This window comes from Pithys albifrons, chromosome 11 (genome assembly GCF_047495875.1).
Source record: "Pithys albifrons albifrons isolate INPA30051 chromosome 11, PitAlb_v1, whole genome shotgun sequence".
Lineage (NCBI taxonomy): Eukaryota > Metazoa > Chordata > Aves > Passeriformes > Thamnophilidae > Pithys > Pithys albifrons.
The window spans coordinates 5,262,036-5,276,246 of NC_092468.1; the positions used below are offsets into that span (position 1 = coordinate 5,262,036).

The 14,211-nt window shown below is 50.1% G+C and overlaps 1 protein-coding gene across 2 annotated transcripts in view; it reads right to left on the reverse strand.

Moving 5' to 3' along the window:
- Positions 1-1,672: 1,672 nt before the first annotated feature.
- GPC1 (glypican 1) overlaps positions 1,673-14,211 on the reverse strand; it is a 200,723-nt gene continuing 188,184 nt past the window's right edge. For both annotated transcript variants that reach the window (XM_071566418.1, XM_071566419.1), the window contains exons 4-9: positions 13,135-13,300; positions 11,005-11,135; positions 7,876-7,995; positions 7,025-7,158; positions 5,733-5,908; positions 1,673-5,271 (exon numbers count right to left, since the gene is read on the reverse strand). In XM_071566418.1, coding sequence (XP_071422519.1) covers positions 5,051-5,271; positions 5,733-5,908; positions 7,025-7,158; positions 7,876-7,995; positions 11,005-11,135; positions 13,135-13,300 — 948 coding nt within the window. In that variant the 3' untranslated portion in view covers positions 1,673-5,050. The remainder of the gene's footprint in view (positions 5,272-5,732; positions 5,909-7,024; positions 7,159-7,875; positions 7,996-11,004; positions 11,136-13,134; positions 13,301-14,211) is intronic.

The following is a 14,211-nucleotide window of genomic DNA, read 5'->3' on the forward strand; positions in this document are numbered from 1 at the left end:
CTCTGCAGGATGATGATTGAAGTGCAGGGTAAAAGCCTCATCCCGTGGCTGGAAAAGGTCTGATGCCTCGGTCCAGATTTTGCTGAGGGGTTTCTGGTCTCAATGCCAGTTGGAATACAGTTGCAAACAGCCCAGGTTACACTGGCTGTCTCTCATCCTCTTCCATGCACCTGTAAAGTGTTTGATCCCACCATCCTGGTGAGATCCCTGTAGGTACCAAGGGCCCCTGGAGCCTTCCTGTCCCAGGGAAGCAGGGCTGTGTGGCTTGAGCTTCTATCACACCCCACACCTCCCTCAAGCTCTTAGCAGTGATTTGCAAACATGCAGTGTTCAGTGGCATTACAAACTGCAGGAATGTTTTCAGGCAACTTTAATACACACAGAGCTATAAGTGGATATTATTTAAGATCATCATTAGGCACAGAGGAGGCAAAGGAGGCAACTGGTGTGCAAACAACTTCTCCAAGGAGATGACCTACATTTATGCACTTGTCTGTATTCATATAAGTGTGTGCATGTGGTGCAAATAGCTGTGACTGCAGGACAGGAGCCTAAAGAAATACCTACTCACTCAAGGGTATCACTCAGTTTATTAAATTTAGGTGGTATTTGCTTCCAGGCAGAAAGATACACTTCTAGTAGTTTCCAGTTATCAAGTCTTTCTTAGACACTTCATGAACAGCTTTGGACGCACTACCTTGACAGCTGCATTCATTGGAGTGGACAGAGCTGGAGCACAAACCTTTCTGCTGCACCAGTTCAGCCTCAAGCACATGCTCAAGATCAAACATTTCCAAGGCTGCTCCTCTTGCTGTGAGCCCTGCCAACAGCTGCACCTGCTGCAAGGCCACTTCATAATGATGCATATGAAGGGCATTTCTGATTCCTTATACTGTTACACCATGACTTTCTGTGCATCTACATGAGAAAGAGAACATTTAACATCTTTGCTTTGATGACTCAAGCCAGGCTCACCTTGTTCCCACAAATATACATCCATACAACCCAGCAGCTGCTTCTCTGGAACACACAGAGTTGGATGCAGGCAAACCCCTATTGGCAACACTGGCATCCACCCACTACAAACTTGTGGCTGAAGCACCACTTCATTCCTCAGGACTCCTGATCTGCTCTTTATCTGTGCCTGAACAAGGTAAAGAGAAAGAAAAGGCCAAATTCAGCTTAAATGCAGAAGAAATGACTGCCCTGTAAATACAGATTTGTCTCCAGCCTTTTTATTTATACAAGGATTCAAAGAACATATTTCAACTTTAGATAAACAGTGCAAGAGAGTTACAAGTACCTTGGTAACAGAAAGAAATAGATAATTGTCCAGCTATGCTGATAAGTGAAATAATTCTTACTTCTGCAGGTAGAAATGCATCTGTTTAAAGCAAAGGTGGACTTTAGATACTCTGATATATCTTAGCCCCTACCAAGCCCACCAGAAAACAACAGGCAGCTTGTCATTTGAAAATGAGAAGTAGCTGTGCTCTCAAAGCCTTTTGAGACCCTCGCCCTTGGTTAAAACATACATGTTATGGCACAAAGAGCAGGCTGAAAGACAGAGACACTTGGAAGTCCACTATTTCTGGTTCTCCCCTTCCCAGGGACGTTGGTTTTGTTAATATTTTTTCCTAGAGCACTATCCCCTTCACATCCCTGTCAAGCATGAGGCCTTTTCACACCAGAACACCACAAATCACTATCTCGATAACATCAAAGCAGATGTTTCTCCTCAGACAGACCTGTTCCCCAGGACTCCTCCCATGTAGCCAACCCACAGCAGCCACCAGCCAGGGGCTGGGGAAGGTTTGTCACAGCATTTCTGAACAGGTGGTACACCAGGAAATGTCATTTATAAGCACTGAAAGGCCCCAGGTTCTGTGCCAGCCCGAGCACAGATTCAGGGCTCGTTGGGACCTGGGCTGATTTCAGCTTGTTGAACCACACTGGCAGTTGTTTATTCATGGTAACTATGGTTTACTTTAGGTTTGCTTTAGTTTAGAGTGATACAGAGTTGATATCCTGCGGGGACTTGGCTGTTTCAGCTCCCTGGGGAAGATGCCATGGCCAAGTGCAGCCCCAGGCCACTTAATGGCAGCAGGTTGAGGAAACCACATCAGGCCAACGAAGAGAAAAACTGAATAACCAGGAAGCAACAAAGAGCAGGAGCATTGGTGCACTGTGTGAAAAGGTATAAAAATAAACCCAAGGGGCCCAGGGCTGAGGAGGGAGGAAGCATCACCACCACTGCCATGTCCCTCCTGGCAAGGAGGGGGCTGAGACCCCGGCACTGCCCTCACCTTCCAGCCCAGACCTCAGACTGCTGCTGCTGGTGTCATCCCAGCTTGGCTCCCAGGGGATGGGAGTGGGTCCTGGAGGGATGTGGAAGTGGGAGCTCAACCCAGTCTGGGGGAGAAGGCTTCAGCAAGGGTTTCTTCTGCTTAACAGGTGTTACTGTTTCTTTGAGGTTTTGCCTTATTAATTTGGACTGTCAGGTTTTATTCTTGTAACAGAACCATTAGTTTGGGCTATTAAATTGTTAAAGGATTAAGAGGACAATCAGTAAGTTATTGGCTTTACACTTAAGGTGTGAAGGGGCCCATAAGAAGCTTTTGAGGGTAACAGGTGGACAGCAAACACTAACTGTACACAGAAATGGCAGTGACAGGGACTGTCGTTTCAAGCTATCATTCTGCAAAGCGTAACATTGACCTCAGCACCCACATGTTAAAACTCTAACTGAAGCGTGTTTTGAAGAGGGCACAGTGGTTTGATGTCCCCTCCCTCCTCCTTTTTCTTTTTTTTTTTTTTTTGCTTTGGATGTAAAGTTTCTGCAGGATTGGTTGTGGGGATTTCTGTAACTACAGGTTAAATTTGTATCAGCAATTCTGGTTAAAACAAACCTTCAAAAGAAGGCTAAGAACCCTTCAAAGCAGTAAAAGTCATGTGAACTTGTCATATGTCTAGAAGTAAATAACCCTATACAAATCCGTGACTTGAATTTATCCTCTCCAGGGTTCTGATGGGTAGAGTGGCATTGGCTGTCCAGCATCCTGGTGTTCATTTCTGACACCAGGTAAGCTTTTACCTTACAAGAAGGTGAGGACAAGGCAGAAAGGATGCCCAGTCAGTGACATTAGCCACAGTGACTTGCCTCCACCTGCACTGGCTTTTGGCATTACCTTCCCCATGTTCTCATCTTGCTTTAAATTGCACATAAGTGCTGATGTTAAAAAACTTTTTTTAACCTCTTCTTACAAAATGGCCAAACTCAATCACATAATGTTTCCTCAGCCCAAAGGTATCTCTCTTCTGGCAGGACAGAGGAGAAATGATCAAATGCTGTGCAGGCCACTAAAGCAGGAGGCAGACCCAGCTCTGACCTCCCTCTTGCCCCAGTACAAGCATCTCTGGAACTCAAACCCAACCCCTGGGTGTGCTCTTTACCCAGCCAGTCACAATGACTGTGTTGGATCTAACATTGGCTAACCTTACGCCTCCAGCCGACACTTGCTGTCCCTGCCAGGCACAGAAGCCTCTGGAAGCCCAAAGCACAGCCCTACAAGGACACTCCTACAGCTACGTGGGGACATTTATATTGTTCACCGAGTCTCAAAACTCGGCCTGGAGCCCATCCCACCAAGCATTTTGGGGTTAGGGCAGTCACCCATGTGACCCAGGGGCTGGCATGTGGTGGGACAGGCCAGCAAAGGGTGAGCCTGGACCTCCCCACAGTCAAAACAGAGCTGCTGGCAGGTGTCTGACCCGCTGTCTCAGCCTGTCCCTGCAGTGGTTAGAGAAGGTGCACCGGATGACGGGGAAGCAACAGGGAAATTAATTAAAAATATACAATGCAACTGGAACAAACACCAAAGGAAGACAAAAAAATCTCAACAAAACGTATCCAGTCCTCACATCCCCCCTGCTAGGTGATGCCTTGAGCCAGTCCCCTGGGTAGGCACACTGTCCAGGGCCGATTGCCACCAGCCCCTCTCTGCCCTGAGGCCCTGGGGGCCACAACCAGTCCCAAAGCTCCAGTTAGTAAAAAGTCCCTGGTCTTTCTTATTAACAAGAGAAAAATGGATTCCTGTCCATGGCTGGGGCCAGAGAAGGAGGAGGCAGCGCAACTGTCTGTCACACAGAGAATCCCACTGTGCACATTTTCATCTCTCTGTTACCTACCATGGTACTGTACTGCAGGTAGAAATTGGACCATTGTTACTTGGGTAAAAAATGGCTTTCCAACTAGCATGCAAAGAAAAAGTACCCCAAACCCCAACACCTAACACTCATTCCCAGTCACTTAGATGTAGGAGACCTACATTCCAAATTGTCGCCAGCTACAAGTTCTAGTCAAGAAACCCACTTGTGACCTTTCCAAACAAAAAGGGAGTCCTGCGTTTTGGGTCCAACAGCCACTGCCAAACGGTTTCAGTTCAACCCATCAGACCTGCTCACGCTCCCACGTACGCCGCTGGGAGTGAAGGGCCATCTCTGCCCAGCAAGGAAGCACAGAGGAAGAACCCCAGAGAGCCCCTGAATGCAGCAGGGGAGCAGCGCCGAGGATCCCAGTCTCTCCGCGGCAGGAGCCGGCGTTGCCTGCGGCACCGTCACGCTGTCGGCAGCAGCGCTCCGGCCACTGTCTGGGGAACAAGGTCAGGGCAATTGCATATTCCACTGGAGGCAGCAGGAGAGCTGCCCTCGGAGGGGCCGGCCAAGTTCCCCCAGAGCCCTCTCTGCAAAGGCTTGTTTCAGCCCTGAGAGCCAGTTTGTGGCAATAACAAAAGTAAAACAATGAGGTACAGAAAGAAGAGCCCAGCACTGGGGAAAGACCAAGAAAGAAGAAAACAGCTCGAGCACTGCCAGAAATAGCAAACAACTGAAACCTTTTGAAACCTTTTTCTCCTCCTTCTTTTTGATTTTGTTGTTGGTTTTTTTTCCCAAGGTGAATTAAATATGTCCTTTGGTTGTTGGTTGGTTGGTTGGTTGGTTTTGGCAAAGTGAAGCCCTCAGCCGCAGTCTGTTTCCTGGCTGTGCCAGTGAGTTACCGCCACAAGTGCTGCAGGGCAATGACAGCCACCGAGAGGAGGAGGAGGAGGGAGGCAGAAGGCAAAGATCTGCTGCTGGCCCCATTGACGCCGTGTCCAGACTGCTTAGGAATAGCGTGTGTTTCTGGTTGCCTGGTGCTGGGGCTCTTAGAAAGTCTTTTGCCACAGACATCGTCAGGACAGCTGTCCCCGCTCCCGGAGCCGCTCATGTCGTCACCTGCATAGAGACAAACATGGGGTGAGCACCGACTGCCTTTCTTGTGGTGGGACACCTTGCTGCAACCCTGGGACGCTCTGCCCACCAGCCCTGCTCCAGCCACCACCTCCTCTCTGCGTTCTGCATCTCTCACTGTGGGATATAAGCCTATACCTGAGCACCAGCTGACTTTGGCCACCTGTTGCTGCACCAGCTGGAAACCAGTGGGACAGACTGTTAGCAGGGCTGGGCTGGGACTGGAGAGACCAGCAAGGCACTGGGAGCAGCACAGCCTCCAGTCACCCCACAGCAAGTTGGCTGCACACAAGCAGCCCCTCAGCAGCCAAAACATAGGTCACCACAGCCCCTCTCTGCCCCTTGGGCCCAGCAGCAGGGTCTGCACAGACACCTGTGCAGGCTGCAGGACCAACTGCTCAGCCCCTCTCACCTGCTGGGAACCTCTCCCGCTCTGCTACACTCACTTGTGTCTTGGAAATCCACATCATTCCCGATGTTGGCATTGCCCAGCCGGTTTGTCATGATCTTTAGCTGCATGATTTGCTGGCGAATGGTCATATCTGGCTTGGTGATGTCCACCTCCACCTCTGGGTTGTTAATCTGGTTAGCTAAGCCGTCTCCCATCACTTCAGGCAGGTAACTGGGAAAGAAGGCGACAGGTTTAGATGTTTCCCTCCCAGCCCAGCTCACCTCTCCCTGGTACAGACACCAGTGATAACCCAACCTCAAGGAACCTGAGAGAAGCTGCAGTCAGTGGCTTGCAGAACATTCTCTGTAGGCTGCTGTTTGCTGGGAGGAAGCCAGCCCCAGGGATGGCCAAGCCATGCTGCCATGGCCAGACCCCAGCAGAGCCTTGGGCTCACCCTGAGGCCACCTCAGCTTGCAGGAGGTGGTTGATGGTCCCTGTCCCGGCGTGGGGAGGGATTTCCTGCAGGAAAGGTAGAGGGGTTGCTCTCAGGCTGGTACCAATGGACACACAGTGACACTCCTCTAAGAAAATCTCTGTGCATCTGTGAGGCTGAGGAGCACCTTCATCCTTGTCTGGTTAAACCTGTGGGGACTGACACCCTGGGACCATTGAATGCCCAGTTCAACCAGACAGGCCCTCAGGGAAGCTTCAGTTATCTGGCAGCTGTCAACCAATGCTGCAGTGCTCCCTTCAGCAGTGCCCTGGCCCTCCAGCAGATTGCTCTCAGTAATGTGGAATATGGAAAGCTGAAGGTGCTGTGTTGGCTCTGGGCTGGCAGAGCCCAGCCCAGCAACTCCATGGAGAGAAGTGAAGAAAGGTGCACATCCAGCAGCTGCCCATCTCCCCTCAGCCATCCTTTAACTTCAGCCAGGGAACTGTTTCTGCAGCTGTTTGATGACACCGGGGTGCCTCCTCTCAGTGGGAACAGCATTTCAGAGCAGGTATGAACGGAGAGACACAGCAGCTCCGAGATCTGTGAGCTAAATCGAGCCCTGCTACCTTCTGAGTACATGTGGAATTGCAAAACTGCTTCTTTAGTAGAAAATTACGCAGTTATTTTAGGGCGAATGTATTTTAGTGCTTAACCCTCTGACATACAGCAAAATGACACCAGGCTTGACATTCCTAGGTACCAGTTTTTCAGGAAATACAACAGTTCTGTGGACAGGGACAGACTTCTCACTCTGAACAAGTGGGGCTGGTTGTGATGATTTTTAAGTGACTTTTATCAAACTCTCCCTCTCACCCCAGAATGGTGCTATTCTGGCACCTTGACCCAATCCATACCTGCCCTTGGTCATCCCATTCCAACACTTGTCATCCGACACTGAGCTGGCCATTACTTTTTTGCTGCACAGGTTGCCAGGCAGGGTGATCCAGTATGTCTTGAGAGCTGTCAGATTCCCTTTGGCATCTAAAACCTGCAAGCAAAGGGGATGCTCAGGCCCAGGAGATCTCTGGGGTGCCTCAGGCCTGAGGAAAGGACAAGGATTCTACCTATTTTTTCTTCCTGGTTTTACCATCACAAAGTCTGTTTTTATGCAAACAAGGCTATGTCATCAACCTTTCCCCTGGAGACCAACTGTCAACCCAAGCATGCAAAGCTGAAGGTTACATGCCAAGGACTGTTCTGGTACCATAAGATTAACCAGGAGGGGACCATCTTCTAGGCCATGAGGGAAATGCTTAGAAGGTACTTGGTGGGAGCCAGCAGGGCTCTTCTGGATGGGACAGATGGGTGTCTCAGAGTGAGGAGCCTCTCACATGGGATCCTGGAAAATCTCACATCTCGCCATCCACAGAAGCCAAAATCTCCATGGAGAAGGTCCTCTGGCTCCAGTATCCAGGCTGGCCTGCCTGAGGCTGAATTACACGAATGGATAGGAATCTCTTCAGGCAAGTGTGGCCCCAAATTGCTGAGAAACTGGTGATCAGCAACATAGACCCCAGCCATGTGCAGAAGCAAGAAGATCAGATCTCCTCAGGTCACACCAGAAACTAATGATCTGAGCTTCAGACTCATGATGAGCAGCCCACAGGGTGGTCTGATCCAACCTGCAGGACCACTGCTACACCCAGGGGACACCAGCACTCCTGTCCTGGTCACCTCTGGGAGGGAGCTCCAGAGACAAACTCACCAGCATCTCCAGTGCTTGTGCAGAGGATTTGGCTTCCAATGTAACCTTCCCCCGTCTTTTCTTGTCCTCACTGCTGGAGCCTTTTGTGCTGATTTTGGGATTTCCACAGCCTTGGAATACCTGAAATACAAATCAAACTCTTTATCCCATGTTTTGATGCTATTTCTTTAATTATTTAACACTTCACAGTTGTGGGTGTGTTTTTCCCTGCTTAAGTATATTTATCTTTCCTACCCGCAAGATCTCAGATATTCTGGCTTAGTTTCTGGTGCCAGATGTGTTTTCAGCACATTGTAACTCCTTTTGGTTACCACTATCAAGTAAAATGTTCAGCACTAACACATGTTTTAGGATGAGTCACCGATGTTGACATTACATTATTTATAGCAATTTTATCTGTTCTTCTCACAATTGGAAAATAAAACCCTGGGAAGAACAAGTTGGGAGTTGCTCGCGCCAGTGGTGTGGGCTTCAAGACTGCAGAGCATGGGAGCTGCATTGATTTGGACAACAGAGAGAGGTGGGATTATCCCCATGACTTCTGCAATTGGCACCCATACTTGGGAAATGAATGCCCCTCTGAGCAGGGCAGTGCAAGGACGGCAGCTGTGCCACAATTCATCAGGTTGGGTGTTCCAGGGGCAAATGAGGCAGCGGGACTGATTTAGCCCCTATCTTTGGGTACCTTCTACCATCCTAACTACCTGTACAGGTGGGCTTTGCAGCCAGAGGGCAGCAGAAGCACTTTGAAGGTACAAATCCTTAGACTTGGCCTCTAGGATGAGATGAAAGGTGTCCTGGAAGCACCTGTTTTTCCCAGTCTCTGTATGACCTGTCCAGGCAGTGACACCACGGCTGCAGATCACCAGTGCCTGGGCAGCTGAGCCTCTGTGGTGGCAGGACTGCTCAGCCAACCAGGCTGAACTGAGCATCAGAGGCCAGGAGGGACTTGGAACTGTCAGTTTGAGTCAGAAAACACCAGCCTTCACAAAGAAAGCCATCTGATTTGAAAAGAGGGCTTCACACTTGCTGTGGTTACCGGGGTGCTGTCAGAAGCTATTGATAAATGTGACTTTGTCTGGTGTCCCCTTAAAGCAGAGGAGTCAGGATCACAGACAGGAGCAGTGCTGACATAGCTCATGCCACCCGCTGAATGTGTTGGTGAGTGGATTCTGACAGCCATCAGCAAAGCCCCAACCCATTCAAGAGTCCCTTCAGTGAGATTCGTTGATGTGTCTGAGAGACATTCAGCCTCAAAAGGTCCCTCTTGGGGTGCACTGTCCTGTTGACCAGACACGTCCAATGACTCTGCCAGTTCAGCACCAACCCAATTTGTTCATCTCTCTCCTCTGCTCTGTGCGAGGCTCCACCTTGAAAACTGCATGTGGAATATTTTCAAATCAGTTCTAACAAAACAGAATCCATTTGGTTTCACTGCTGTATCTTGTTGGCCAATATATTACTGCTGTTGGCAGGAGACAACTCTTCTAGGAGATAAAAGCCTGGGGACATCTCCAGGACAGTGGCTCCTGCAGCAGCTCCAGCACAGTGTGGTGTCAAGGTCATCCTCTTGCAGCCCAAGGGCTTCAGGTGAGCAACACAAGCCACTGCCGGACGAAGCACGTCTCCTGCAGACTGAGGTGATCAATAGCTCCTGCATGATGAGAGCAAATAGGCATTTGCTGCCTCTGACAGCTCCTGCTGCCTGAAATCCATGAGAGAGTCACAGGGAACAAGGGGAGTGCGAGGAGGCAGGGAGCAGGCTCTACAGGGCCGTGAACACAGAGCTCAGTACCAAAAGTTTTTCTTTGCAGTTTTAACCCAGATCCCAGGAGAACCTGTGACTGAGGGTGTCAGTGCATTCAAGGGCCACTTCTGGCTCTTCTCACAAATAGATGGTGCCCATGGCCTGGGTCCTGTTTGAAGCCCTCAGCTGCAGCTCCAGCCTGCTGCCCTTGGTCCTGACAGAGGACACTGCCAGGGCTGCTCTGGGACAGTCTCAAACTCATGTGACAACAATATCTTTCACCTGATGGCTTTGCCATGCAGTGCCACGAGGAAAGAGTGCTACATTCACCTGGTCACCAGTTCACACTGAAGAGCTTATCAAACATGTTTGGTTGTTCGAGCTGAACACCATTTAGACTATTTAGCCCTTTCCATTTTACCAGATTTACTGCATTCCCCTTGGAAACTATTTTCTTTTCAGATGATGCCATGTTTTCCCACACCATGGATTTGCTTTTATGAGGACAGCCTCAGCCTCACCTAACAAGGGAAGAAAGAATATGGCCTTTTATGTGAGAAAAGAAACCTAGACCAGTACTTGGATTCAGGCTGCTGTTAGTGCTTTGATGTGTGCCAGTGAATTCCTGCTTGCCAAGCAATACTTATGGCCCTTCCCTTTTCCAAAACCCAGTTAGGACCTGTCCCACTGTTTTCATCTGCATCTCTGTCTCAGCTGTGGGATAGCTGCAGAACCTGGGAGCGTCTGGGCAAAAGGCAGAAGCCCTTGAGGGCTGCTTTTGTTCCCAAACCTTCTCTTACCTGCAGCTACAGAGGTGATTGTGGTTAAGTGGATAAATATACTAAAAACAGAAGACCAATAGAAGAGAGCTTAGTGATATATATTTCTTGGAAGACAGGTGAGCCTCAGGAGAGTCTGTTTTGTACTCTCCAGATGGACTGACAGATTGCAACTCCGTCCCATGATACAATCCAATAGCCCAATATTTCTACTGCAGAACATCCCCCCGAGGCAGGTTAAAGCAGCTGCCTTCTGTCACTGGAGACTGTGCACTTTCTGGCTCGGTCAAAATGTCTCAGGACTTTTCAGACACAGAGGCCCCTGACAGCAAATGGCACTCTGCCTCCCCCAGTCACTGCAGATGTAGTCCCACCTGTCTGTACCCAAAGGAGGCTGGCTGAATGTGTCAGGGAGCAGTATTTTGAAACACTGGAAAAGGTTTTTGCCTAAGACGGGTGGTTTCCTATCATTAGAAGAGTGAACATTTGCTGTCTTTCATGCTTCATGTCCTTCTGTTCAGTTGAATAGTGAGTACAAAAAGCATTTGGTCCTGGCAGTTACACATGGTGTGTCCTCAGCCAGGCCCAGGCACATCCTCTTACCTTGTCTGTGATTGAATCTTTGTTTTCTTGCAAGTTGGAAATAGCTTCAGCAATCCTCATGTGAATGGTGCCTATTACAGTGTCTACGTTGTAGGGTCCGTCAATCCGATCCGCCACCACGATCAAGGAATCTGGTGAAACAAGGCAGAGACGTGTCTCATCAGCAGACTGTAAAACCTCATGCTGGGTGGGAAAAGCTGCTGGCCCCTCAGCAGGCTGGTTGGGAGACATCTCTCCATTTTCACTGCTGCACAGGTGCTCCTTTTCCTTACTTTTACTTAAATAAAGCCAACTTCTGTGGTAGAGGAACAGAGGCCACCCCCTGCAAAGGGTAAATTCAACCTGTATTCACCTGAAGTGATCAGCAATTCCTGGAGTGACACTGAAGGGAAAACCAGACAATTGGTACAGAAATATTAAGAAATGCACAGCAATACTTGACCCTCACTCTCCTAACTCAGTGCATGTCTTCAGCAAAGCCCTGCAGCCAGGAAAAGGTGGGAGAACTGGGGTCAATAAAGTGCCAGAGGTACTGGATGTGGGCAAAAGCTTCTGTAGCAGTGAAGGAGTGAGAAAAGGAGTAATTCTCACTATAACCTCTGGAAGGACCAACCAGGGAAATACCAGTAATGGCAGAGCAGCAGACCATAATGCCCACAACTAATGGGTAAACAGGACTGAGGGAGTGACTGAGGGGTCTTGCTCTCAGCTTCTCTTGGAAAGCTCTAACATCTAAGCACTCCTGACTCATCTAGAAGTTCCTGCCAGGGTGACTGCTTTGGGACTGTGCTTGGCTTACAAAAAATTACCAACCTCTGCCTACCTCCAGAGATGATTCTCAACACTCCAGCTGGGGTTGAAGCAAGGACAATGTACGTGCTTGCTATACAAGGGGGGCCTTTTTTGTATTCTGGGAAGTGACATCTCCTGAAACATTGAAGTTTAACTCTGCTGCCACTCAGGGGTTATGGTGTCATCTTTCAGACTATATTTCAAACAATTTTAGCTTGCAGAGACACTAATGTTGAGATACAGACATTTAAATCAAAGGCTGCACCCCCAAATTAGCCATAAATTATATTTGAACCACTTACTATAAAAATCTCCCTCAATTCAGCCTGCCCTAATTTGTCAAACTGAAAGAGTTTAGTGTAACAAAATCCTCTCTGGCTACACAGAAGGGCCTGCCAAGGGGTGAAGGATGGACAGCACTGGTGAACTGATGCCTTTGACTCCACGGTTTGCTTCTGTGCTTGATCAAGTTGTGACCTCTCACACTGAAACGTACAATTGCAATTTGAAAGAAGCTCCAATTTCCTCCTTGCCATCACCCCCTGACAGTGTCTCTTGGGAAGAGGAAGCCAGAGTAAAGCGCAAAATGCACATGAAGTTGCTTCCCTGTCCATCAGGGAGAACTGTATGATGACCTTTCAGGAGACGTGCAGTCATCCTGCCAGGACAGCGGTGACAGGGAACAGTTGGCTGGCTCGGGTCAGAAAGGCCAAAGCACCACTGAAGTCCTAGTTAAACCCTTGGGGGAGGAAATATTCCTCCTAGTTCTCTGCAATAGCCTCCCTGCTCCTCTCATGGGGAGCACTTCCAATTAGCCACAGTTCATTAGCCCCAGAGTGAGGTGGCAGCTGCACCTCACTGAGCAGTGTACCAGCCTCAGTGTGCTGCAGTTCCAGATCTGTTTTGCAATGTCCCTTGAGAGGCAGGCGACACTCCTTGAACTTTAGTGGGATTTTTATTGTTAATGCCAACCCTGAGCCAGCATGCAGGGCTGCAGCTGGCCAGTGAGCTCTCAGCCTTGCTGGCCAAGCAGTGGGTGCCAAGGCAAGGGAAAAGGCCAAGCCCAAAGCTCATCTCTTCTGGTGCCTGCCTTCTGTGAGCACAGACAAACATCAAGGCTCCCTCAGGTCTCAGATCACTCATAGGTAGGGCCTGAGAGAGAAAAAGGAGCTTGCTGCATGATGGTATGTGGGCACAAGGAGGAGTGAGAGCTTTACCATTGCAAACAATCTCCACTAAGCCTCCAACCCCCCTGTCTTTACTTGCCAAACACTGCCTCAGGGAGTTCAAAGGTGCCATGTGAGGCAGCTGTGCTGCAGCAGAGCAAGGCCATCTTACCCATCAGGTACTTCCACTCGGTGTTCAGGTCTGCCTGGTTGGCCAGGCAGCCCTTCACGACGTTCAGGCAGTAGTTGTTGCAGGGCCTCACGCTGGACATGCCCCGGCAGTGTGGGCAGTACATCAGCTTCATGATGGCACGAGTGCACTCGTGGCTCAGGGATACCTGGGGGAGACACAGCGGGGTCAGGCACACAGGCTGGTCAGGGGGCATGTGGGCGAGCCCCCCGCTTCCCTGGGGTGAAGGAGCTTGGTGTGCTCAGAAGGGCAGCACAGCTCCCCCAGTGCATGGCCCCGGGAAAGCCACTTCCCCTCTCACCGCCTCTCCTTCCCCCCACCCTTCCTCGGGTGTTACTCCTGTTAGAGGGACGAGACCTCCAAGCCAGTTGCCAGTTCCTCAGCGGTGTTTGAACCCAGGCTTCCAGGAAAAACTATAATGTGAGCACCAGCACTCTACTTCCAGCCAGGTGTGGTGACCACAAGGACAGTGCAGGCTGACCACCAGCTGTAACCCTAACCCCTTGAGCCTCTGCAATCAGTGCCACCACCATGTCACTTCTGCGGGAAGGGTTTATTGCCACTGCCCCATAGACACAGGTGTCCCCCCACAAACTGCATCTCCGGCTTCCTGGGGGGATGCACAGCAGGGCCCTGGACACAGAAAGCTCCCAGCTGGCATTTTTGGAAAGCAGAATGGTACTGGGGGAAGACTTGCACAGTTCCAAAAATATGGGCAATTGAGAGCACTTGACACTGGAAGTGGTTGGTCTCTGTGAGCACTTGAGGAGCCGCAGGCAGCCGGTGACACCGGCCAACACACGCTGTGCCAGCAGCTCGCAGGCACTGCACGTGCAGCTGGTGCTGTGCAGAGCCTACTCTGGAGGTGGCTTTGCCACCTTTAATTAGACAGCCCTGGTCCCCTAAGCACAGAGCCAGTGCAGGTGCAGAGCCCAGAAAGCAGGGCCACAGCCTCTGCAGCATGTCAGAGTCCCTGCAGACCATCAGCCATGGGACAGTGTCCCCCTCCAACTGCTGTGGGCAAGGGGCTGTCAGCACTCTCAGGGGTGAATAACAACC